General features: G+C 35.1%; 1 protein-coding gene across 1 annotated transcript; it reads right to left on the bottom strand.

Annotated features, from left to right (window-relative positions):
- Positions 1–197: 197 nt before the first annotated feature.
- Positions 198–25,418, bottom strand: LOC306862458 (actin filament-associated protein 1-like 1). The gene is made up of 19 exons (XM_079405267.1): positions 25,240–25,418; positions 13,387–13,512; positions 13,012–13,095; positions 12,700–12,788; positions 12,054–12,165; positions 11,875–11,973; positions 11,583–11,794; positions 11,321–11,500; positions 10,255–10,347; positions 10,042–10,120; positions 8,568–8,723; positions 8,272–8,483; positions 8,047–8,192; positions 7,867–7,939; positions 6,362–6,467; positions 6,088–6,255; positions 2,727–2,902; positions 2,514–2,642; positions 198–1,096 (listed from the first exon to the last, which is right to left on the bottom strand). The coding sequence occupies exons 1-19, from the start codon at positions 25,259–25,261 to the stop codon at positions 1,070–1,072; spliced, it is 2,289 nt and encodes a 762-aa protein (XP_079261393.1). The 5' UTR covers positions 25,262–25,418; the 3' UTR covers positions 198–1,069.
- Between the last annotated feature and the right edge of the window lie 1,106 nt (positions 25,419–26,524).

The raw sequence follows: 26,524 nt of genomic DNA, 5'->3' as shown, positions 1-26,524 counted from the left end.
CACGAATCTGCTTCAGGGGGCTGTAAATCTTTGTGCCTCAGGCAAGGACCACCCACCTAGAATCCCAGCCTGACCCCCTAATATAAAGGTTAATTTTATTTGTATTAAAAATAATTACTAACATTAACAAAAAAGAAAGAAAACAATACTTAACATTATTCATGTTGAAATGAATGAAACTCAGCAACTCCAACAAAGCCATTTTGAACACATTTTTTATTACGAAGAATTACCTAGATTACCAATTCTTTTCTTTAGACTGGTTTTATGTACAAAATAGAAATAAATAAATCTGGTAAATTAAGTGCCCTAGTGTTAACAAAAGTGAAAATCCTTTGAATGCAGTTCAGTTTCACATAACATGTAAAAGAGAGAGACATTGACACTGTATCTCAAAACAGCACAAAGAAATCAGCAGGAAGGCCACAAAAGTATCCTGTGGCATTATACAGTAAGATGTGAAAAGATATAACAAAACACAATTTTCATATAATTCGGGCACCTATTGCATTAAACAAATAGGTGTTTATAAAACACTTTTGTTTACTGAAATTCCCTTATCCTTATCATCTTCATGCAATTTATAATTTAACATTCATTTTTATTTACAGACTACCTTCAAATACGGTCAGCTGTCCCGTGCATAAGTGCAGTGTAGTGGACAGACAGGATGATCACAGATGCAATCTCTTCTTTGCTTAAAATGAATAATTTAACCAAAAAACCTGGTAATAATTTAACCTCCTGAAAATAGACTCATGCCCTTGTGTACATGATGTTAATTGATGGATTAGAGTCATGTGGATTACTTGTAGATTACTGTGATGTTTTCCTCAGCTGTTTAAACTCTCATTCTGGCGGCACCCATTCACTGCAAAGGATCCATTGGCGAGCAAGTGATGTAAAGCTAAATTTCCTCAAATTTGTTATGATCAAGAAACAAACTCATCTACATCTTGGATGATCTGAAAGTTAAAGTTTAGCATATTTTTATTTTTGGGTGAACTATTCCTTTAACACTCCAACCAAAGCCACAGATCCTCAGACTCCTCTGATGACAATGTTATAATTACTTCACTTTCTTTGACTCCCATTCCTAATAAAAAATAAAACAGAAAGAACAGAATAAAAAAAGATTAAAATAGCACATAAGAACAGAATACAACAGGTATTATCACATTTATAAATCTCAATCATCACCAGAAGTTTTGAACAGTGTTGGGGAAAGTTACTTTTAAAAGTAATGCATTACTCCCTAAAACAAACTGTTACTTAGTTACTTTTTATAGAAAGTAATGCGCTACGTTACTAACTCTTTCTCATCTGGGCTGGGCCTACTTGTTTGTTGTTAGCATAAAAGGTTATATTTTTGGCAAATGTGAAATCCCTTTCGCACTAAAAGTGAAATGAATAGGCCTTAGGCTGAACCAAATGTACATTCACGTCTGTAAGTAGAGGCCACTACACTGCTGCTACTCTGAATTGCATGAAGAATTGGATGCAGGAGTAGAAAGTACAACACTCTTCAGCAATTAAAAAAAAGAAACAATGAAACAATGTTTTTCTAAAGTCACTTTTGCTTATTAGTATGGTTGATTTGGATCATATAAGGTCAGTAGCAAAGATACTGGTTAATAAAATGGGATTAAATACATGGATATTTGTAATTTAACATATTTAATTAGTGCATGTTAACATCATATTCTGAGTTTGCATTTCACAGTTTTTATTCATTTTTAATAATACCTAAATCGAAAAGTATCTAAAAGTAAAGTAATCTGTTTTTGCATAAGTGAGATGAGAAAATGCATGTTCACATATTAAACATTTTAAACACGCCTCTGCACTTACTCCTGATTTCTCTCAACTTGGGGACAGGAGAGCTGTCAGTCAATAAATGGGAAAACAAAGTAACTGGTGTTACTTATCTGAAAAAGTAACTTGGATTTTGTAAGAATCTATAGTCTGCCCCGACCCAGATTCCACTCCACAATATATGTTTGATCATCTCCCAAAATGGCTTAATTACATTAGAGAAGAAGAAAGTCAACAGTTGTCAGTGTTGTCAAAGTCAATGTTGTCTCTAGACCATTTGAGATGATCACATCATGAGCAAATGGTGACCAATTGTAGAATGGAAGCGGGTGTGGGACACCATGAACCATCTCAGACAAAGGGGTGTCAGAACTTAATTAACATACAGACCACAGCTGTTACAACAGGAGCAACTTCATTTACATTAAGGGTAGTAAACTGTAAGTGTTTAAAAGGTTTGAGATTAGGATATTCGGGGTTCATTCCTGCATGTACTTTGTCACTGCTATGCTGCAATAAACGTCTTCATCAAGATCTTCAACATCCCCATCACTTTTTCTTACAATTTTTTTTGTAAATGCATTACTTTACTAGTTCCTTGAAATAAGTAATCTGATTACATAACTCGCGTTACTTGTAATGTGTTACACCAAACACTGGTTTTGAATATTTCATTGACTATCTCTGCAAACGTATACCTTGGCTTTCTGCATGACATTTCCTTTGGTGGATGCATATATCGACGGGGGGCATTTCTTCATTTCAGCTGCACAATTAACCGGCACAGTGGCACCATTGTAAATATCTTCCTTTTTTTTGCCTGGAACCTACAGGTATTAAGATATGAATGAATTTCACTGTAAAATCAGGTTCATCTGATGGAAAAGCATATGCGGCATCAATGAAGGTACCTTAATGCTGGGTTTGCTTTCCACAGGCGCCCCCAGGATTCCTCCAGTCAGAGACTTCTTCAGTTTCTCCTTCACCTCCGTGAGTCGCAGCTCCAGGTCCACTCGTTCAGCTTCCTTCTGACGGCAGCTTTCCTCCAGCTGGGCCAGATGCTGCTCCATGGCTTTCTGCTGTTTATCTGATTCACACATGTACAAAACATATTGCATTAAATGAACAGCTCCAATAACTGAGGATATTGTCAGTAGGTGGCGCCAAATACTGCAAAAATGGACAAACCACGCAACATGGTATGGAGCGAATTTTGTGCCAATATTCATCGAACAAATCCAGTGTTTTGCAAATAAACGCAATCTGCTTTGCAAAGAAAAACTCGACTTTCAGACAAACGCAAAGGGATTTTCAAATACAAAACTCTATTTGAGAGAAAATGCAGAGGTATGGACAAATATATGTATTGTGTGTTATTGTGTGTGACTCATTTGCCTTTTTATGAGGAAACTTGGCTTGATTTTCTCACAAATGCATGCAGGCTGATTTTCTCACACGTGCAATTGAGCAACTTTCTTTTCCAAAAACAGCAGATGGCGCTGTTGGTCAATTTACGCTAGTCTCCCAAGACCTGAAACACCTCTTTACCTTTTCAGACCAATATGAGCGGGGAACAGGTGAGTTTCTGTCTTACTAGATCTATAATTAAGCATTTAGATGTTTTCACAAAGCGACCCTACTACAGTGTCAGTGAAATTCACAACAAGTTCTGTAAAGTTGTTAACATGATTGATTAGTTCAAAAATCAAGAGTGACATGGTTAAACATTTAACTAGGCTGTCTTTCCCTATAAAATCTGATCCATTCTCCGTACCTCTTATCCTCTGTTGGATCGCGGGATATAGAATATACAGATATATTGATACAATTGTTCAACATTCAAAATAATGCAGGGGTATAACAATATATTGTAATACTAAAATGCAAATGTATAGTGGATAGCAACAATATTGTGTACCAAAAATGAAAGCATTTTGAATTTTATTTTTACGTTAGGTCAAGTAAGATTTATTGTCTTTCTGCTATATATGTTGAAACATAGCATACAGTGGAGAGAAATGTTGTAGGCTACCTCTGCAGTAAAAGTTTAAACAAGTATAAAACTACACATAGACAACCTACTGAAAGGAGTAGGCTAAACTAATTATACAAATAGACTACTATACCCAGGTGAAAAACAAGTGCACTTCCATAATGTACTTAAAGTGCTCTATTTTTGCGCACTAATTTTGTACTTAATATACTAAAAATTACCGTTTATGACTTCTTAAGATAAACTTAAGATCATCTAAGTGTACTCAACTGTGCTATTTTGAGACACCATGAATATGAACTAAAATGCACTTTTAGCATACTATCTTTGTATTTAAAAAAATGTATTTAGCTACCACTTGTAGTACACTTGAACCCATCTTTCATACACTAGTACACTCAAGTGTACTACAAGTGGTAGCTCAATACATTTTTTAAATACAAAGATAGTATGCTAAAAGTGCATTTTAGTTCATATTCATGGTGTCTCAAAATAGCACAGTTGAGTACACTTAGATGATCTTAAGTTTATCTTAAGAAGTAATAAACGGTAATTTTTAGTATATTAAGTACAAAATTAGTGCGCAAAAATAGAGCACTTTAAGTATATTATGGAAGTGTACTTGTTTTTCACCTGGGTAATCAAAATAGTTTAAGTTCAGGTGAGCTTTATTGTGATTCAGCTATGTAAATGTACCAAAATATAATCTAAACATTAATATCCCTTATGAAAATTAGCCATGGTTTTACTAAATAAATACCATGGTATTTGTAGTAAAGCTGTCTATATTGAAATGGTGACCTGCAAAAAAAAATGGTTACCACACTTTTACAATAGTAAAACCAACTTTAATTTTCATAAGGGATATCATAGTTTATCATATTTATGTTTATATATAGTAATATACATGCCTTGTACAACATTTCAAACTAAAAGTGGCCTGTAAGGAGATATTTCCTATTTCAACCAATATACCAGCAGATTTTAGTCTGTTTGGAAAAATTCAACAAAAATTATGCAGCTTTTTATATATGGCCGAGCAACATTTTAACTCATGAATTTAAGAATAAAAGGCTACCGTCAGGAATTATATTAGAGGCTCTTTAAAATGCAAACGTTGGTCATCTGAGTCACTCCTAGAAGAGTCCTCGCTGTCCAGAGTGTGTCTTCACCCATGTAGCACGCTGTTTATTAAACCACTGTTTATTAAAATGCTGAATTTAGTATTATATCAGCGTGATCCTATCACTTGATCCTTCTCCCCAATTGACAGGACAGGAGTGACACCAGAAAATAAATATTCATAATTTTGCTAAGCTAAAAAATACATAATTATAGACAAATGATTGCACAGTGTTACATCGTTTAAAAAACTTTTTAGATATTACACTAAATAATGTGATTTGTTTTAATTTTTTTTATTAATAATTAATGACCTCTTGGGTGATATTACTATATCTGATACTAAATTAAATTGTCTAAGCTTTCATTTTTGGTACACAATATTGTTGCTATCCATTATACATTTGCATTGTGACACGATATATTGTTATACCCCTGCATTATTTTGAATGTTGAACAATTGTATCAATATATATGTATATTCTATATCCCGCGATCCAACAGAGGATAAGAGGTACGGAGAATGGATCAGTTTTTATTGGGAAAGACTGCCTAGTTAAATGTTTAACCATGTCACCTCTGATTTTTGAACTAATCAATCATGTTAACAACTTTACAGAACTTGTTGTGAATTTCACTGACACTGTAGTAGGGTCGCTTTGTGAAAACATCTAAATGCTTAATTATAGATCTAGTAAGACAGAAACTCACCTGTTCCCTACTCATATTGGTCTGAAAAGGTAAAGAGGTGTTTCAGGTCTTGGGAGACTAGCGTAAATTGACCAACAGCGCCATCTGCTGTTTATGGAAAAGAAAGTTGCTCAATTGCACGTGTGAGAAAATCTGCCTGCATGCATTTGTGAGAAAATCTGCCCGCACACATTTGTGAGAAAATCAAGCCAAGTTTCCTCATAAAAAGGCAAACGAGTCTCACAGTTGTAACACACAATACATATATTTGTCCATACCTCTGCATTTTCTCTCAAATAGAGTTTTGTATTTGCAAATCACTTTGCGTTTGTTTGAAAGTTGAGTTTTTCTTTGCAAAGCAGATTGTGTTTATTTGCAAAACACTGGATTTGTTCGATGAATATTGGCACAAAATTGCTCCATAGGACATGCTATTAATTAGCACTTAAACAAGTCAATTCTCTCACCAGTTGCCTTTTTCAGCTCTTCCTTCACCACCCTCTTTTCTGAGCGCAGTGACAGCAGACTCTTCCTGATTACTTCTTTTGCTTTCTCAAGCAGCTCTTTCTCATTGAGATACCGTCGTGCATCTTCTTCTGCCCTCGTCTTTCCATATTTACCGTAGTGATTCACAGCTACAGCACAAAAATAAGATAGAATTGGTCATATATATAGATTATTACATATATATATATAGATTGACTGTATATACAGATTGATTTTCCAGTGGAAACTACTTACAGGAACCGTGTCGCTTCACTGTGATCTGTGAGTCACCCTTGGCTGTGTCCACACTGGACATAGAGGAATAACGCTTCAGTTTAGACTGACTTTCATCTACCTGCAGCTGGAAGAGAGACAGAGTAGAGGGAAAATGTGTGGAAACACAAACACAATGCTTTCTGTAAACAACAAAATTCTTGCGTTCCAGTGTGATAGTATTTACTTCAGCATTACACAATGTGCTTATTTAAGTATTTCCTGAAAAGTTCTGAAAAATGCTTGCAATGATGGAACATTTGTAGCTGACTAGACATAAAGAAAGTTGCACAACTTAACCTCCCAACAAAGAAAGTAATGGTGTAAGTAAAATATTTTAGGAAGTAAAGCAGAGAATAAAACAGCAAGACATGTTTGTTTCAGGCTAATTCAAAAATGAACTAAAACTCTGAGAGAACTGTGGTTAATCATACCGAAGTCCAGAAACAACACTCAAATGTGCTGAAACTTTCATATGTCACATAATGTGAGTTTTTATTATACTCTAAGATTATGAATGCCAAGAATGTACACTATCGGTCATATTTTTAAAATAAGTCTCTTATGCACATCAAGGCATGTATTTGATCAAATAAACACAATACAGTAAAAACACCAATATTGTGAAATGTTATTGCTGTCACGTGTCAGTTTCCGTTTAGTTCCTGTTTGCCCTTATTTGGTTTTTCCTGTTCTAGTTTAGTTAATCACTGTTTATTCCATTCACCTGTTTTGTATTAATCATCTTGTTTGCTCTTTTGTTCCTGTCCCTTTATAAGTCCTCAGTTCTCCCCTGGTCTTTGTCTCAGTTTAATGTTGTTTAATAAAAGGTAAAAGTGTGTTGATGCTACTTCGTTCTCCTGAACCTTTATTTATTTACTACAACCACTAAAAACCATAACAATTGCAAATAACTTATCTATCTGAATACATTTTAAAATTTAATTTGCTGTAAGGGCAACACTGAATTTTCAGCAAACATTTTACTCCAGTCTTCAGTGTAACATGATCCTTCTAATATGCTGATTTGGTGCTCAAAAACAATTCTTAGTATTATCAATGCTGCTGCTGCTTAATTTTTATTATATGAATAAAAATCTCAAATATACAGCATCTATTTGAAATAGAATAGTCTTTACTGTTGCTGTGGGTTATACAAAACACCACAAAATAATTTTTACCAAAAAAAAAAAGTTACACTTTATTTTAAGGTCCAGTTATGACATTTGCCTCAAACTCCTAATTTGCTGCTTATTAATTGTTAGTAAGGTAGTTGTTAAATTTAGGTATTGGGTAGGATTAGGAATGTAGAATATGGTCATGCAGAATATGTGCTTTATAAGTATTAATAAACAGACAATATGTTAATAATAGGCATGCTAATAAGCAACTAGTTAATAGTGAGAATTGGTTCCTATACTAAAGTGTTACCAAAAAAATAAAACATTTTAATTCATATGTGATGCATTTTTAACTTAACACCTTACCAAAACGCTTTCATAGGGAACTTCATCATAAGTCCGTGGATCTGTGGAGGTGCTGCTAGAAGAGGTCGCCCACCTATGGCATTTAATAAAACAAGAATCAACATGAAAATACTACAAATCTGAGTGAACTTCTTTACACATCTCAACTGGAACAAGCTAAATATCCTCATCCCTACTCACAGAAAAGAGTGTCGTGCAGCGCTCTGGATGCTGCTGATGGTGTCCACATCCACATAGTCATAATGCAATGCCTCAGGGGTGGTTGCGCTTCCCGCTTCAGCCAACAAAACCCCCAGCCAGCGCCCCATCTCCACAGAACAGCTCGCCTGAAGTTGATTATTTTACAAAATTACACTTTTTTTCTAATAAAAGATCTTACAATGTAACAAAGATCCATTTTATTACCTCCAGGGCGGCTACTTCTGTGCTCGCTCGCATGATGCGGAAGGCAAAAGGATGTTTGGGTCCAAGACCGGGTAAGACGTCTACACCATTGAGGGCTAGCGCACTAACATGTGTGTGAATGTCCCCTCTGTCCTTATGGAGATACAGAGTCCCATTTCTCACACAACACCAGTGCTCCTTCCAACACTGGTTCACTAAGACATTCAAGTAACCTAGAAAGAGATAAGAAACTATCAGAGACTTGAAGAAAGATCAACAGCTGATCACAAAGTGAAAGTGGATTTATGTCCCCTCACCACAACGGGGATTGTCATCCAGGTGGGAAAGCATGTTGGTTTCGCCCGGCAGGGGCGGCTTCTTCTTGGAAAAACTGATGATGCGGTTGATTTTCTTGCCAGCGGCTCGACTCATAGATCCAGTCAGCTCAGAGAATGTCCCTTTTTTGCCCTTCCCTACAGGAAGAAGCACAGGAAGCATCATAAGAGGATGCATAAAGTGCAAGGACAAGACACGAAACAAATGTTTGGATTCTATTAACAAAGATGCCTTTGACTTCCTTTGTTTGCAACGTTGAGGAAAAAACAGCATACTTAAGTCTACAGTATAGCTGTTTCTTGCGGCAATGAGTTTTCAAGTGTTTTTATGCATAGTTTAATTCAAGATCTATCTGTAACACTTGAAAAGTGAACTTTACGAAACTAGGGATGTGCGCTATTGAAATCCAGAATTTTAAAAGCCCCCAACCTTAGTTTTAAAAGTAATAATTTAAAACCCATTGGATGATACCAAAAAGCCAATAATTATTTTAGTGTGTTGGCTGATAAATGGCTGAATGGTTAATTCTATAGTATTTTGTCCAAGTCATTATTAAACATTAAAACATTACTAAAACAATAAAATTTATAATTTAAAATGTTACAAGTGAATTTAGGGATCAAGACAATAGTACTGCATAAACAAAAAACTGACTTTTTCTATCATTTACAAATACTAAATTACTAATAAAACATGTTTTTAGTGCTGTCAAACGATTAATCGCAATTAATCACATCCAAAATAAAAGTTTTTATTGAAAGTTTACGTTTGACAGCACTAATTGTTTTATTCATTTCATTTTTTTGAACTTAACAAAACTAGGGGTGCACGCTATTAAAAATCTAGATGATATCAATAAACTGATAACTATTTTCATGTTTTAGGCGAAAACTAGTAAATGCCTCATATTAAACTTTTATACTATTTTGTATAAATAAAATATAAAAACCTAAAATCAATGTATTTAAATGCAACTGAATTTAGGCATCACAACATTATAATGTACAGTATGAAAAATGCATAATCATTTTGATATTTGCTAAAAATAAATTATATTTAACAGTTTCAATGAATTATTAATGTTTTTAACTTTAAGTGAGTTTTCGATGACAGAACATGCACAGATATATTTTCAATATTTGTCTAATAATGATAAATAAAAACTATTTCTAACATTGGCTGATATAAAATAAAATTGCCAATATAATATGTATGCCAATATAAAACCAAAAAAAAAGAAAAGAAGGATGTGACATACCAAAAAGGACAAACTTTAACCTCATCAAAGACACAGGAAATACTGCACAGAGGAGCTACATCCTTCCTGAGTTCCTAATGCCATTGTTTCAGCGTGACATCACAGAACTAACAAGAGGAAACGCTCTACACCTGGAAAACCGACTTTGACCCCAAAAGCAATCGCTAAGCAAAGAAGCTGATCGATTGTGTTCATACCGTTCTCACAGATCTCACGGGTGACATCTCCGTTGGCTGCGCTGTCAGAATCAGAAGTATGTTTATCTGCTGACAACATCTGCATTGACCAAGAAACAGACAGAGCAATTATAGCTATCACCATGCTATGTTCATGTCAACATTGTAATCAGTATAGGTTAGCCATTTAGTGTACTCTGGGCCGCAGGATGCTAGTAATCTGTTCAGCCTTACCTTATCCAGCTCTAGTTTTCGCAGTATCATCGGAGAGGATGAACTCTCTTTTCCATTAATGCTGTTTGCCAGGTTACTTACTTCCTGAATGACCTACATAGTGTTAACAGAAGAGAGTCATACAGCTAATAAAAGAAAAGAAAATCTGTCAGAATCAGAGCTATTCTGATACCATGACACTGAAATCTGAAAACAGTCAAAACATTAAAGTGAATAAGTTTACAAGAATGACTGCTATACCAGTGATCAGTTTTAGTGTGATTAATCCTTGATCCTGATTGGTTTTGCATAATGATCCCTAAACGCTGTATAACTGTCAGAGGAAAATTAGTTTTTGACAAATTAATTTCCACTTTTCTGTCATTTTTAATAGTCAACTTACTAATAAAAAGTTGTCCTTTTATAGATAATTTATCTTTGACAGTAAATTTCTAGACAAAGCAATATTTCAGAGTTGAGCACCAGTGTTGTTACTGCTAACCAAAACTAAACCTATTAAAAATATTTTCATTAATTGACATAAAGCTAAAATAAAATAAAAATTTAAATATTAAACTTAGAAATATGGCCAACTAACTTAAAAATTTCCAGCTAGAAGTTGACAATTAGCTGAAAATTACTTATTAAAATAACTAAAACTAAAACTGAAATATAAATAAATCAAAGGTAAATTATAATTATAATACATAAATATAAGTATATAAAAATGACAAAAGCAACTAAATTACTAAAATATAAACTAAAATTAAACTGAAAACTGAAGATATATAAATAAAAGCTAAATAAAATATTAAGAAATACTATAATAGTATATAAACAATACTAAAATAACAGTGTTGAGCATTACATTCACTATAAAATTTCCTTGGCTTTTAAGATTGTATTCATTTCAAAGACTTTTTCAGGCATTGGAAATCACTATTTTTCAATTTCTGATATTTCCAAGTTTTCCACCACCACGGGAACCCTGGATTTTCATGTCTTTCTTCTCACATAAAATAATTTAAACTCCTTAATTTAGTTTGCAAATAGGCATTATATTATGTCATATATTGCGATGAAGCACCTTGAGCCAGCTCTCGGCCTGTTCTTTGCTCTGTACAGCCAGCACTAGCGCCTCTCCTCTCGGCATGGAGAAACGAAGCTCGTGTTTCTTGCGGCGTCCATCTTTAGGCACATAGATGACATTGCAGAGATTCAGGGGGAGGTCAACATGTGGAGAACGATCTTTGGGGTTCTTGAAGCACTGTGGAGAATAAATTCTACGTTTAGAACTTGATCAGATGTTAGATTATCTCCCTTTTATAAACAGTTCCAGTGCGATTCACCTGGAGTCTGTTCTCGCGAATGATTGTTAGCTGCTTAGCCCATTGACCGAAGCGTTTCTTGCGAAGCAGGAAAGCGCATTTGCGGCAGTCTTTCATTTGACCATCTGGACTCTCCTCTGAAGGCCACTGGTGCGTCCTCTCTCTGCCTTTAGCTTCCTCATCCTCTTCATCGTAAGACTCATAAGAACTGCTGAGTGCATCTGAATCATTGTCTGTTTACATCAACAGACATTAAAACTAATGTAGCACATTTTGATAGGCACAAGCATAACAAACAGCACAGGTTCCTTACAGGAGTTTTTGCTGGCCCCGTTCAGACGAGTTGTTGGGTAATTGTTGTCAGCATCTTCATAATAAGCATCCTCTATTGAGTTTGGAGGGCTGGAGTTACCTGATAAATAAGCACACTGTGTTAGGTTTCATAAATGGCTGTTATTGTGCCGTCTTAGACTTTAATATGTTTGCACTTACTGCGAGTAGTTATATACTGTGGCGTTGTGCCCGGTCCGAGCGGGGCGGCTTCTTCATAGTAATCATCAGGAGGAGGTGTGGTAGGAAGGGAGGGAGGTGTGCCTGTGGGACTCTAACAAAACAAAAACAATTATTATTAAATTCAAATTTGCATGCTTAAAATAAAATAAAATGATTTCTTCTGTCTAAAAGTGTATTATAATTTTAATTATTCTCATTTGCATTCATTGACTGTGAAAAGTGAATTTATTTTTATATTTATTTTAGCTGCGGTAACAAGATTTATATTGTCAAATATTATTATTGTCTTTTATTTTAATATATTTTAAAATGTCATTTATCCCAGCAAGCCATGACTATAGTCTTCAGCATCACATGAGCCTTCAGAAATCATCATTTGATGCTAAAGAAACATTTCTTATTATTAGCAATGTTGAAACCAGTTACGCTGCTAAATATCTTTGTGGAAACTATGATACATTATTTTGAAACCATTTATTTGAAATAGAAATCTTTTGTAATATTACAAATGTCTTTACTGTCACTTTTGATCATTTGAATGCATCCTCGCTGAATAAAGTGACTAATTTCTTATAATATTTTGTATTTTTATAATATTTTTTATATTTCATACACTTTCTTGTACCGATTTTGTGGGTGGGTGCTTGGATGCCTCCTCTTGCTCCACATCTTTCATCTCTTCAGGCGAGTCCCTGAGATCCTGCAGGTCACAGTCTGAGAACAAACATCAAACCTGAACAATTACAACACATGCAATTCATATGACATCCTGGAAATATGATTATAACAAACAAAGGTACCATTCTTTCTGCTATTTTTAGCAGCACCTACTGCAAGTATTTATGTATTACAAAGTTTTAGGCACTGTTTCGCAAATCTAAATTCAGAAAAAGAGAATTATTTAACAAACTTTGAGTAAACACAGCAATAAACTCACCAAATTCTTCAAACAATGATTCAACAAAGCTGGTACCATTTCCATAGAGAGACGTGTTCACGTATATAAAGTCAGATCCATTCACTATGAAATAAATAAACATAATTTAATTAATTTGCAATATTACAAGTGTGATTCACCCTTCTTACATAAATTCTTACATGAAATACAACACAGAATGTCAATCATAACACACTTTTTTCCTATAATTTTTTGGCGTAACATTTTTAGGCACTCATTTTTTTGGTCCTTTTGCTCAGAGTAACTGTGCTGTCTGAAATGACGTTGCTGTAACTATTAATGTGTTAATCTCTTCAGCAGGGTCTTGTCCAAGCATTTCTGCTCAGCTGTTATGTATTTGCTGCTCAATCTCACCGGATGGCTGCAGCTGTTTGACCAAGTTTCTGACCACACTCATCTTCTCTGCCGTGGCTGAACTCACACTCTCGTTCTCCAGCAGCTTGAGAAGCAAACTCAGCTCCTTCACCAGGTGCTCCATGCCTACACAGAGATTCAAGACAAGGACAGGATCATTGATCAGAAACATGTTTGCAGAAGATTGCATGGGAAAATCACTAGACTGTTGCAGTTATATACATCAGATGATCTAAATACTTAAGCAACTTTTATATTAACTTTTATTTATTTTCTAATCGTGTAACTAGGAGTGACTGGGCATTTCCATTCAGCTAATTTGACCTTTTTAAAATCCATCATGAGGCAAGCCTCAGCTGATTTCTTGAAGAAACCTTGCCAAAATGCCAAATATGATATCCCGAAGTTTTAATGCAATAAACAAGCAAAGATAGGGGTATGACCTGAATTTATTTCTTATGGTAGTGCTCTTCCAAATCTGTGCATAGTGAACAATAGCTGCACTGTTATGAATGGCCTAACAAACACAGGAAACAAGAAACCCCCTACAGAGAAACAACATTTTTAGAAAGTCCTGGAATAACATTCACGTATATAGAGCTAGTCAACAATGCACCAACATTTATAATGGTTGTCTGTAGGTGTGGGCATATCTCATTATTCATTTTAGGAAGGAAACCCAAGGAAAAGTAGCTTGAATTTCAGGCCCTGAAAAACATAGTTAGATGCTGGTTTTAAAATGCTGATTGACATTTACTGGTGTTTTAATACTTATGTTCTATTTGGGGTCCAAGAGACTCTGAAAAACATATTTTTTATATTCAAGTCAAGTCAAGACACCTTTATTTATATAGCACTTTTAACAATTCAGACTGTTTCAAAGCAGCTTTACAGTATCAAATAGGAAAACAGTGTGTCAATTATTCAAAAGGACAATAGTAAACACTCAATTTTCAGTTAAAGGCAGTTTATTATTGAATTCAGTGATGTCATTGTCCAGCTCAGTTCAGTTTAAATAGTATCTGTGCAATCAAGTCGATGATATTGCTGGAAATGAAGTGCCCCCAACTATGCAAGCCAGAAGCGACAGCGGCAAGGAAACAAAACTCCATCGGTGACAGAATGGAGAAAAAAACCTTGGGAGAAACCAGGCTCAGTCGGGGGGCCAGTTCTCTTCTGGCCAGACAAACTAGCAGTTTGTTCCATGCTGCAGCAAAGTCAGATTGTGCAGAGGACTCATCTGGTTCCCGTGATCTTGTTCCGATGGCCGTCTAGGTGACGAGGTCTTCACTCGGGATCTGTCACCGGGGCTCATCTAGCTGTCCTGGTCTCCGCTGACATTCATGAGAACTGATGATCAATCAAATTTTAGCTTGATAATATGCAATAACAATTCCAAAATAGAAAAAAATGAAGGGTCTCAAAGCACCAAGGTTGAAAAAGGAAAATAATATTAATAATTAAAAAATTTATATTTAGTCATTTAGTAGATGCTTTTTTCCAAAGCGACATACAAATGAGGACAATGGAAGCAATCAAAATCAACAAAAAAGTAATGATACGCAAGTGCTATAACAAGTCTTTATAATGTAATTTTAAAAATAATGTAACTATTTAAAAAAAAAATTTTTTTCAATATTTTATTTTTAAAAACAGTATATAAGTTTACTCTTGGCAGTTCTAAGAACGTTCCCCGTTAGCTGGGAAACAGATTAAAGAGATCAGAGTCACAAATCTTTGATGCTAGGGAATACAAAGTAGGGATAAGTACCTGACAACTCGTTTCTTTCATACAGAAACACATGTAAGCACTTCACACCACACCCGGACTCTGCTCAAGAGAGAGGGATGGGAAAGGAAAAGCCCCTGTTCAAGGCTACCTGCCACACATTTAGCTTTGCTGATCTAGGAATTATTATTCTTGGCCACAAGTAATTACAGCAATATGTGACCTTCCTTTTGCATTTGCCCTGACAGCGTTTTTTTTTTTTCTATCTGTCTGGACCAGATCAAAAAACCTGTTGCATAGCTCATGATGTTTCTTTTCTGGACCCTCACCGCTCCGAAAACAAACACTGCTTTGAAGCAGAGGTCGAAAACCGCTAAGAAAACAGGGGGAATTCAAAATAAAGGATCTTTTCTGAGCTTGCACTTCTATTTTGAGGATCATCCTGTTCATTTTATATTTCTTAGTATGCAAATGTGCGACCTACAATACATGTAACAGAGTCCATGTTAAACATATTAATGATAATATAAATAGTAACTGAAAATAGTGCTTAGTAATAATTAGGCTAAATATTAAACAATATAGTCTACATTAAATATTACATTTTAGCATTACTCGTTACTTATAAACAGTGAGGATCTATGAAACAGGGAAGAATGTAAGAGAACTTGTGTCAGCATATTTACTTAGAGGGCTGTAAAAATGTGCTCTTTAACAAAAAAACCTATCCTGTGTAAGATGATGCAAGATAAACAGTGGAATGAGGCCACAAATGTAAACACTTCAGTGGCTGAAATAAAACTGAAAACAACACCACTGATTTCTATAACTAGGTGACTTTGGTGTGCCATTTTTAAGGAATACTATATTTCACACAATGAAAATTTGCTGAAAATTGACTCACACTCAGAACAGCCAAGATGTAGAGGAATTTGTTTCTTCATCTGGAGAACGCCAATAGATGGATTTATTTCTTACAAACACGCGGCTTTTCACTTCACAAGACTTTAATTGATTGTGGTCTATTGTGTTTTTATCAGCTGTTTGGACTCTCATTCTGACGGCACCCATTCACTGTAGAGCAGTGCTTCTCAAAGTCCGGACTCCGGTCTGGATCCGGACCCGGAGGGAATTCAATCTGGACCCGCTTCTATTTCATATTTCAAAAACACTAATTATATTTCCTACTTTGATAAACGCACGTTAAACTTGTAAATCATTTGTTTATTTATTCTTATTTTTTTATGTCTTTTGGAGAAGGTCCGAAATTGCAGGCGAGATATTGAAACTTTTCCTTCATGACATTTGTTGTCATCATGACATCCAGTGAGCGTATGACGTTTGACGTAATCGGGCACCGCTAATATTTTTATTTTTTTGTTTTGTTTTGCTATCACTTATATTATGGCAATTTGTCTTATAGCAGTGCCCAGTGTATACATTTATTTGTGGCGGCTTGTCACAATATCAAAACTGACCGCTACAAATAGATTTTCCAAAAGGCTTATACTTCGTTGAATAAACTGAGCACTGCACGTTTCAAAAATAAAATGCTGCGCGGGTGTTTTTATATGAATGTATCTTTTAAAAGAACCGTCCGTTTTCTTCAGAAAAGCTTTGATGTCAATTTTCATTTGGTCTTTCCTGTAATGGCTGATAAAGTAGCGCTTATTTGATTACAGTCGTTACCGGGGAAACAGCTATATATCACGCTCCAACAGCGCCTCCTGCTGGCAGAGAATCAACTTGCATTTGCTAGTCTGCGGGAAACACTGGTGTCTGTCAGCAAACATAAACAAAAAAGCATGCTTCAGAACTGTTTTGAGAAGGTGCTAAAGTTTTGAGCCATGTATTATCACTATGAATTAGGCTACTAATACTATTACTATCTTGTGCCCTGCAATAACCATTTACGCAAACTCTCTTTTGATATAAAGGGAAAAAAAGAGAAAATCGGCCCAAAAAATCAGCTTCATGTATCGGCCATAGGCTGCCCTGATTTCTAAATATTGGCCAGAGAAAAAACATTATAGGTCGACTTCTACTGCTGACACTTAAATTAATTGTTTTGCCACTTTTGCACTTGTTATTAAAGTATTTTGAATGCAAAGGGAACCTTTTTTTTTTTTTTTAAATGAGTGTTTATTTGTTATATGTTATGTATGTTTATTAAAAACACGCTTTGTAATAACCAATTGTTCCGGACCTTTGACACTGATGAAAATTCAGATTTGGACCTTTGAATGTAGACTTTGAGAACCCCTGGTCTATACTCTATAGCAGGGGTTCTCAAAGTCTACAAGCATGCTTTTTTGTTTATGTTTGCTGACAGACACCAGTGTTTCCCGCAGACTAGCAAATGCAAGTTGATTCTCTGCCAGCAGGAGGCGCTGTTGGAGCGTGATATATAGCTGTTTCCCCGGTAACGACTGTAATCAAATAAGCGCTACTTTATCAGCCATTACAGGAAAGACCAAATGAAAATTGACATCGAAGCTTTTCTGAAGAAAATGAACGGTTCTTTTAAAAGATACATTCATATAAAAACACCCGCGCAGCATTTTATTTTTGAAACGCGCAGTGCTCAGTTTATTCAACGAAGTATAAGCCTTTTGGAAAATCTATTTGTAGCGGTCAGTTTTGATATTGTGACAAGCCGCCACAAGTAAATGTATACACTGGGCACTGCTATAAGACAAATTGCCATAATATAAGTGATAGCAAAACAAAACAAAAAAATAAAAATATTAGCGGTGCCCGATTACGTCAAACGTCATACGCTCACTGGATGTCATGATGACAACAAATGTCATGAAGGAAAAGTTTCAATATCTCGCCTGCAATTTCGGACCTTCTCCAAAAGTCATAAAAAAATAAGAATAAATAAACAAATGATTTACAAGTTTAACGTGCGTTTATCAAAGTAGGAAATATAATTAGTGTTCTTGAAATATGAAATAGAAGCGGGTCCAGATTGAATTCCCTCCGGGTCCGGATCCAGACCGGAGTCCGGTCTTTGAGAAGCACTGCTCTATAGCTAAGAAAAATGTAAATTGTAAAATGTATTAAAAATGTACATTTTAAAAATGGTTAGAGAGTCGGACTCGTAATCGAAAGGTTGCGGGTTCGAGTCCCCGGCCGGCAGGAATTGTAGGTGGGGGGAGTGAATGTACAGCGCTCTCTCCACCCTCAATACCACGACTGAGGTGCCCTTGAGCAAGGCACCGAACCCCCAATTGCTCCCCGGGCGCCGCAGCATGGCTGCCCACTGCTCCGGGTGTGTGTTCACGGTGTGTGTGTGTGTGTGTGCATTTGTTCACTACTCACTGCTGTGTGTGTGCACTTGGATGGGTTAAACGCAGAGCACCAATTTCGAGTATGGGTCACCATACTTGACAATACGTCACGACTTAAAACAGAAATACATTTCAAATACTTTTTTTTCACATTTTTTTTTTTTTTTTAAGCTACAATGGGAACTTTTTCTGAGTGATTAACTTCCTTATAAAACGTAGGGGTGGGCAATATACCGTTAGATACGATTGACCAGTATAAATTTGAGATTTTGGACTATCGTCTCTATCACGGTTACACGTTCACATGATGTTGCTGTGCTATGTGGTCACGAACATGTATCGTTTGTACACGTTTTATAAGCATTGCTGTTTAAATACAAGTGCAAGCAGTTGAAACACAATCAGGAGCAAAAGAAAGCTTATTTCATTATATGCACACGCTGTCTGAGAGACTGTTTCTGGGCGTTATCAAAGAGGTGCATGCATGTGATGAGCGAGATATATTTGCCACTCATTAGGCCTTAAACGGTTAAATACACACACACTTGTGTACACACGTCTTTGCAAGTATCCTTGTAAACACGGTAATTTAGGTCTTAAGTGAAAGCAAACAGCTGAGAAAAAAACATGTAACAGTATATTGGATTCAGGCATCTCTTAAAGTGACAGCAGTCTAATATTCCTGCTGTCTGTCATTCATGTTAATCAAACAACAGAAGAGAGAAAATTTCTCACTGCTCTCAACTTAATCGCTTTTGTAACTGTAATACGAAGAAATATAGATTTAATTTACACAGTGAAGAATATGCAGTGTTTTATACAGTTTTATACAATGTAGAATTTTTATTTATATTTCTACTAGTTTTTTGTCTGTAGTTTTTTATTTAAAGCAAAAATAACTGTACTGTGAAATAAAATGACTTATATCTTGATTTAAGCTTTTGGTCATATCGCCCACCCCTATTAAACACTTGATCCTTCTTCCTCAAATCCAAAAGAAACTAAATTTCACTTTCAAATCTTAAAGAGTGCAAGATCTCCAAAAGGCATCACTTTAAATCACACAGCCAATGATACGCTATCTTTCAGTTGTCTTTCACTGAGTTTGCTTAATGGCCAGTAAACTCCTCCCAAGAGTTTTCCTCTCTCTCAGAGAGCAGGAAACGTGAATGTGTGTGTGTCCGTTAGGGGAAACAAGAAAAAGAGAGGGGCGGAAGAAGAGTAGGAGGTGGAAACTCAGAGAGCAGAGAGTAGGATGACTCTGTTATTACTGAGAGCGGCACAATCACAACTCCAGGGCCGCATCTCTCCAGAGGGCCATTGTCTGGGTGTGCACTCGCTGACACGGGTGAGGGAGCGACCCGTCCCTTTTCCGAGCAACTCAAGTTCCCACACAACACCCTCTGTGCCTCTGTGTCTTCTGCTGGCCACGTTTCTCTCTGGAAACTGGGTCAAGTTTGTGGAACTAAGCACAGTCTGCTTTTGCTGCCATGCATCTCGTGAGTAATGTGTGGGAATGTGAGGCTCATCTAACTGCTTCAGTGGCTCTTTTAATGCATCTGTGCTGTCTGCTGGCTCTCACAAACCAAAGACACATTGTATTTAAGTTAAAAGTGACAAAAGACAGACCAGCTGAAAATAAAGACTTATCTCATCAACACTTTTATGTCATATACGCATGTAATGAAAAATATTAAGTGATCCAACTAGACATAACCAGCTTGACAAGTTTCTACAGATAAAAACTAATCAGTGATTTGTTATAAAACCCAACACTGCCATTACACAACTACGCATTCAGATAGAAACAATTCATATACAAATGTGGTTCACATAAATTCATTATAATTATGTATATAAATAACTTTTTACTTTGTCAAGTGAGAAACGCACAGCATTTTAAGCTTAACAGTTCGACATAAATACCTATTAAATACCAAGTAAACGAATGGGACTATAGTTCACAAAACATCTTAAAGATAATTATTCCTGTTTATATTTAATTAATTATATTTTTTAAAAACTTACATTTTTTCATGATTTTCAATTATTATTTTAAATGATAAATCATTACAAATATAAATAAATGTATTAAAATATTTTTTTTTATTATTTATCTATTATTATTAATTATTAGATTATTTAGAATTAACTAGAATGAACTAATAAGTAATATAGTTAATAATACTTTATAATTAATTTGATATAAATAGTTATATATAACACGTGTGTATATACATATACACTATATTGCCAAAAGTATTGGGTGTTTGGTGATGAGTTTTTGGCTCAAGGTCTGCATATAAAGTCACACCAGAGGTGTTCAGCTGGGATCAGGACTTGGTTTTCTGCAGACCAGTCAAGTTCTTCCACACTGACTCAATCAATCATGTCTTTTTGAACCGTGCCTTATACACAGAGTCATACCTCACTGTCATGTTAGAATAGAAAAGGTTCCTGTCCAAACTGTTGCTATAAAATTAGAAGCACACAATTCCCTAGAATATCATTATATGCTTTAACATTAAGATTTGTACTCATAGAAATTACTAAAGTAGTCAACATGTTCATTAGAAGGGGGCGACCCAATACCTTTGGCAATATAGGCACAAAGTAACGCGGGGTTAGTTGTAACACAGGTTTTTTAAATATTTCCACACATGCTAGCATAACCAAATTTACAGTATTCACTATTTACCATACCAACATTATATAGCGAAAAAAAGTGTGCCAAAATTCAAAAGTCTTTTGAAGATATCGCTGAACATTTATTTTAGTAAAATTATATTTCTGACTTAAGTGCATTTTTCATCTCAGTTTTTATTACTAATTTAAAATGAGACAAATCTGCTATTATTTTAATCTCCAATCTGTTATTTATCAGTTTAGATAACTAGCTGAAGACACTAACCGGTTTTAAATTAAAGTTGCGCAGATGGGGTAAGTTGTAACACTGCGTTACAATCTGCCCTGCCATGCTATTCTATGACATTAGCGATGTTATTCATGCTATTTACTTTAATACATTTTAACGAGAAACAGGTGAATAAAGACTGACAATCAAGTTTTCTGATTGTTTACTTCATGCACTGTGCAACCACTGAAATTTGATATATTTAATTTAAAGTCCTAAATGTCTTTCCACCCCAAGAGATGTTTTCTGGTTGGAGGATAATGCTAACATTTCAGATTCTGTAAACCACAGGGATGACAGTTTTATTCATTGGCATTCACACTCACACTTTCTCTCACATAAAAAATTTGGAGGATTGAGTGTCTCTTCGAGATTTGCAATCAAGTATAATGCAGTTGCATTATGATACTCTGCAACCAATCAGAAAATAAACGGCAGTCAAGAGACACTAAGACTAACCTGCTCATCAGCACAAAGTACATCAAAACAACAAAACAAATATGACAATGCCAAAACAAGAGAAGTGTCAGCTCATTTGCAGGTGAAGGAGCAGAGCAGCCTTTTGCTATATCTTTTCCAATCTTCTCTTTTTCTGCACTGCAGTCATAAGAGTTGCATTTGTACATTATACACAATAACAAACCCGGCTGTAAAATCTTTAATTTTCATTTCAGTGTTAGTAATTTTGTTATGTGCTTCTGTTTAGCTTTAAGTTATTTTTAATTCAGTTTTAGGTCTAGTAACTTATTTATTTATTACATATAAATATTTATTTATTTAACATATATTTTATGTTAAATATAATATGTATTTAACATATTTATTACATATAAACTTATTTATTAAATGTTGTCAATGCAAAATTTCTGAAATTTTCTCAGTTAAGGTTTTTCCATCTAATTTTTATTTTTCAGCTTTATTTCAAATTTTAATAGTTTTAGTTTTAATTTTAGTTACTAACAACACTGATCTAGCAGGTGGAAGATTGGACAGTTTCAAAGTATCCTTCAATCACTGATGATGACTTTTTTCTTAAAAGAACAGTTTTATATATTTTTATTTTATTTTAACAGTTTTATAAATTGATATACTGTCATCATTTCTGTCCATTATTTTGCTCCAAATCTGTATGACTTTCTTTATACTGTGGAACACACAGTGTTTTTATGTCCACACAATCAAAGACAGTGGAGTCTGATGTTGTTTTGGACTTTCAATGTATAGACAAAAACAGTTGAGACACCTTTAGAAAGACTCAGCAAGCTAAACATGCAAATCTTTCTTGAAATTCTAATCATTCAGTTATAATTGCTGCTCCTGCCCATATCTTGGCTGCAACTTTGCATGACTAATGGGATTGAGGAAGGTTGATTAGGAAAAGTTCTTCCAGCTTTATTCCAGGTCTCAGTATCTGACCTTCTTTCATTAAGGGGTTAATACATTGGTCATCCACAGCAAAGCCCCTGTGATGACCGCCTTTGATTTCCACTCTTTGAGGACACGAGTGTGGAAGGGCCAACAGGGTCGCACACAAGGACCTTTCCGGCCCCTGTGTATCGTAATAACTCTCTGTGATTTCTCTACAGACAAGAGCCGCCCTTGACGGCTGCGCTTGGGCCCAGGAATGCTGGAGTGAGAGACATTGTCAGGCCTGTGCGGACCCATCAGGCTCACAAGCTGCAGAAGAGAGAAGCCTTTGTCTCTTTGGCCATGGGTATTTATAGATGTAAGCCATGTGGAGCTGGAGGAATCCATGCAATTCAGACCCCCCCCCACACACACACACACACACACACTCCCACCTTTCACAGACTGCGTGAAGTCTAGCATCAAAAGAATTAAGCATATTGTCATGTCTATAGAATTGCTGTTAATCAATTAATCAGTGAAGTAAATATCAGTTGGGGGGGGGGCATTAATTTAATGAAAATGGCATGATCTTATGAGACATCTTACAAGGATACTCAGTAAGGATGCATTTAAATTGTTAAACTGACAGTAAAAACATTCATAATGTTTCCATAAAAAACATCAATCAACACATCCGCATTCAAAAAATGATTCAAGAGAAGCAAATCAGCCAATTAGAATGATTTCTGAAGGATCATGTGACCCTGACGACTGGAGTAATGATGCTGAAATTTCAGCTTTGCATCACAGCAATAAATTACACATTAAATTATATTAAAATACAAAACCTTTTGTAAATTGTAATAATAATAATTCACAATATTGCAGGTTTTATTGTATTTCTGATCAATTAAATGCAGCCTTGTAGTACAAGAAATTTCAATAAAAAAAACATTTTAAAATAAATAATAATAATAATAATAAAATGTAAAAATAAATAAATAACTTTTTTTAACAGTTTAAAAAAAACTTTTGAACAGTAGCATATAATAAATCACCAATAATTCATAGGGTTAGAGCACACAGTCCCTACATTTTTCTACAGTTTTCATAGTTTAAAGGTGTAAGGTTCACCACTAATGCTCCTCACAAGAAGCAAGCAAACACTTAAACAGGCATTGCTGATGGGCTGTTTTTTCCTGGCATCCATGCAAACAAACTCAGAGTTGAACACATTCTCAAGCGGATTTCCTACATGAGGGGCAAGGAAGTCTTCTTTCAGATCATGAATAGCCATCATGCTGAACTGGCCTTCAACCAGCTCAGAACAGCAGGATGAAGGAGCTGATAGCTGGCTCAGTGAAAAGTGAGGGACATGGAGAACACAGGATGAAAGGATGAGATATATTTTTGTATATTTTATAGCAGTAACACACAATTTGCCAGCATGGTTGAGAAAGGTCTTGCTTTTTTCAATATAATGAGGAGGTGTTTTAAGATAACAGGAGTTTACAGTTATTATTCTTGATAAACAAACAGTTCTCCTTACATTAGAAATATTCATTTGAGCCTTTAACAAATCATTTTGAGGTAAACAAAAGAAATGAGAAGAACTATATATAGTCAATATAAGCAGCTCTTTGATTTTAAAAAGGTGAATTTTAAGTCTATTTATTAAAGCTTTTATACATTATAGATTTAAAGGATACAATTAAGATCAAATTTTATAAAAAAAATCGTAGAAAATCGTGACAACAGGGTTGACTATTCACGATTGCCCCCTACTTGAAGGGTTCGCATGCTGAAAGGGTGATGATGTAATTATGATGTCATTATGTTTTTTAAGGAATTGTACATCTTTTCCATAAGGGGTGTTATGATGCTAACAAAATTGGCATTATATATATATATATATATATATATATATATACATTTACATTTACATTTACATTTACATTTACATTTATTCATTTAGCTGACGCTTTTATCCAAAGCGACTTACAATTGCTATATATGTCAGAGGTCGCACGCCTCTGGAGCAACTAGGGGTTAAGTGTCTTGCTCAGGGACACATTGGTGTCTCACAGTGGATTTGAACCCGGGTCTCTCACACCAAAGGCATGTGTCTTATCCACTGCGCCATCACCACCCACATATATGCACACACACACACACACACACACACACACACACTAAACTATATAAAAATGGTTATAACTGTAAATATACTTATGTTCATAAGGGAAACAAAAGACCATCCTTTTCGTGAAATTACTCTAGTCTGACACAGATGACATGTTTTCATTCATCCATTAAGATATTAACCATCTCTTGCATCACTAACAAAACTGTGCAACTGCGTATTGATAAGGTTTCCTTTTATTACAAAAATATTATTGTGTAATAACATCAGATTCACCGTTTAGCACAGGTATACCGAAAATGTGCGACTGCCTTACTATAGTAATGATAAAAAGCTAAAATAATGCATTTGACTTATTTCGAAGACGATAATTGTGAGGTTTGTTAGGTAAGGTTTCGTCTAAAACACAAATCATACTTACAAGTGGAATCGGTGATCTCCATGTCGAAGAGAGTCGTTTTCTTGAGTACTCCGTAACAGACTTCAGCAGTCCCTCACTGTAATGCACACCAGCATCTTGTGCAGCGCGCGTGTGGCCAACAATACACTTTTGACAGGGGCGCGTGCAGACCACTCCACATCTCTACTCATCCGGGTCCTAGTGACGTCATTGCGTAATAACGAGGCAAAATTGTCCCAACATAAAATCTCAGCAAAAAACTATATTTTATATAGAATTGGTAAAATAATGTGCATAATATAATATTAAAATATAAATAACGGTATTTTTAAATTGAATTATTGAACAGGTACACATTTTTGAATTATTACAATTTTTTTTTTTTTAATAGCTACTAAACTAGTAATACTGCACATTCTCAACAATTATGTATTATTTGCAGTGTATTAGTAATTAGTTATTATGCTACACTTTGAGAAACAATCTATTATGTTACTATGAAAGAATTTTCCGTATTGAGTTTTTACCGGCATATTAAATTAGGCATGTGTTTTGGGGTTACAGGGTTACAATGGATAATGGATAATGTCCTGGAAAATTACTAGCATCTTTTGAATTTTTACAGTGTACTAACTGATCAACAATCGCAGGTACAAGCTACTAACAAAATGTATCATAAATGAACAATTATTAAACTATTATTATTATTATTATTAAATTGAACAACCGCAAATAGCAGCTAACTCAATTCACGTGATGTGTGTACTGCTGGTGTCCTCTTTTTGTGTAATTTGGATGGGAAATGTGTGCCTTTTTATTGTCCGAGTGACTTATCAAAAGTTGCTAAAAGTTGCCAAATAAATTTTAAAAATTGCTAAATTTGTTGCTAGGTGCTTTGGAAGAAAAAGTTGCTAGGGTAGTCTGAAAAATTGCTAAATTTAGCAACAAAATTGCTAAGTTGGCAACACTGCCTAGTGCTCATCAGGAAAACAATGTCATCCTGCTGGTCTGTTTAACCATCAGATGCATGAATTATCATTTATTCCAAAACAAAGTATTTGGTTAGAGTTACTCCTCTGTCCACTGCAAGGCTGCATGGCGTATGAGCATTTGCATTTGAATTTATATTGTCATTCAAAAAATAAAACATATAAAGAAGATATAGTGCACACATCAGTGAGGCAGTCACACTTATGGGTCGGGGTCAAAGGTGATCATTCAAGATGGTTTGATTTAACAGTCACTGATTAAGCATCAACATGGTTTTTGATGCTAAAGTTTGGCACCCTCCAGAGGCAGAGGTATG

This window comes from Barbus barbus (genome assembly GCF_936440315.1).
Source record: "Barbus barbus genome assembly, chromosome: 43".
NCBI classification, from domain to species: Eukaryota; Metazoa; Chordata; class Actinopteri; order Cypriniformes; family Cyprinidae; genus Barbus; species Barbus barbus.
This window is presented reverse-complemented; position numbering and strand designations above follow the sequence as displayed.

Coding starts and splice junctions, on each gene's coding strand:
- LOC306862458 (XM_079405267.1), bottom strand. CDS start 25,261: ATGGAGATCACCGATTCCACTT. Junction 11,974..12,053: donor ACAGTATATAACTACTCGCA/GTAAGTGCAAAC, acceptor CTTATTTATCAG/GTAACTCCAGCCCTCCAAAC. Junction 11,795..11,874: donor CGGGGCCAGCAAAAACTCCT/GTAAGGAACCTG, acceptor TGATGTAAACAG/ACAATGATTCAGATGCACTC.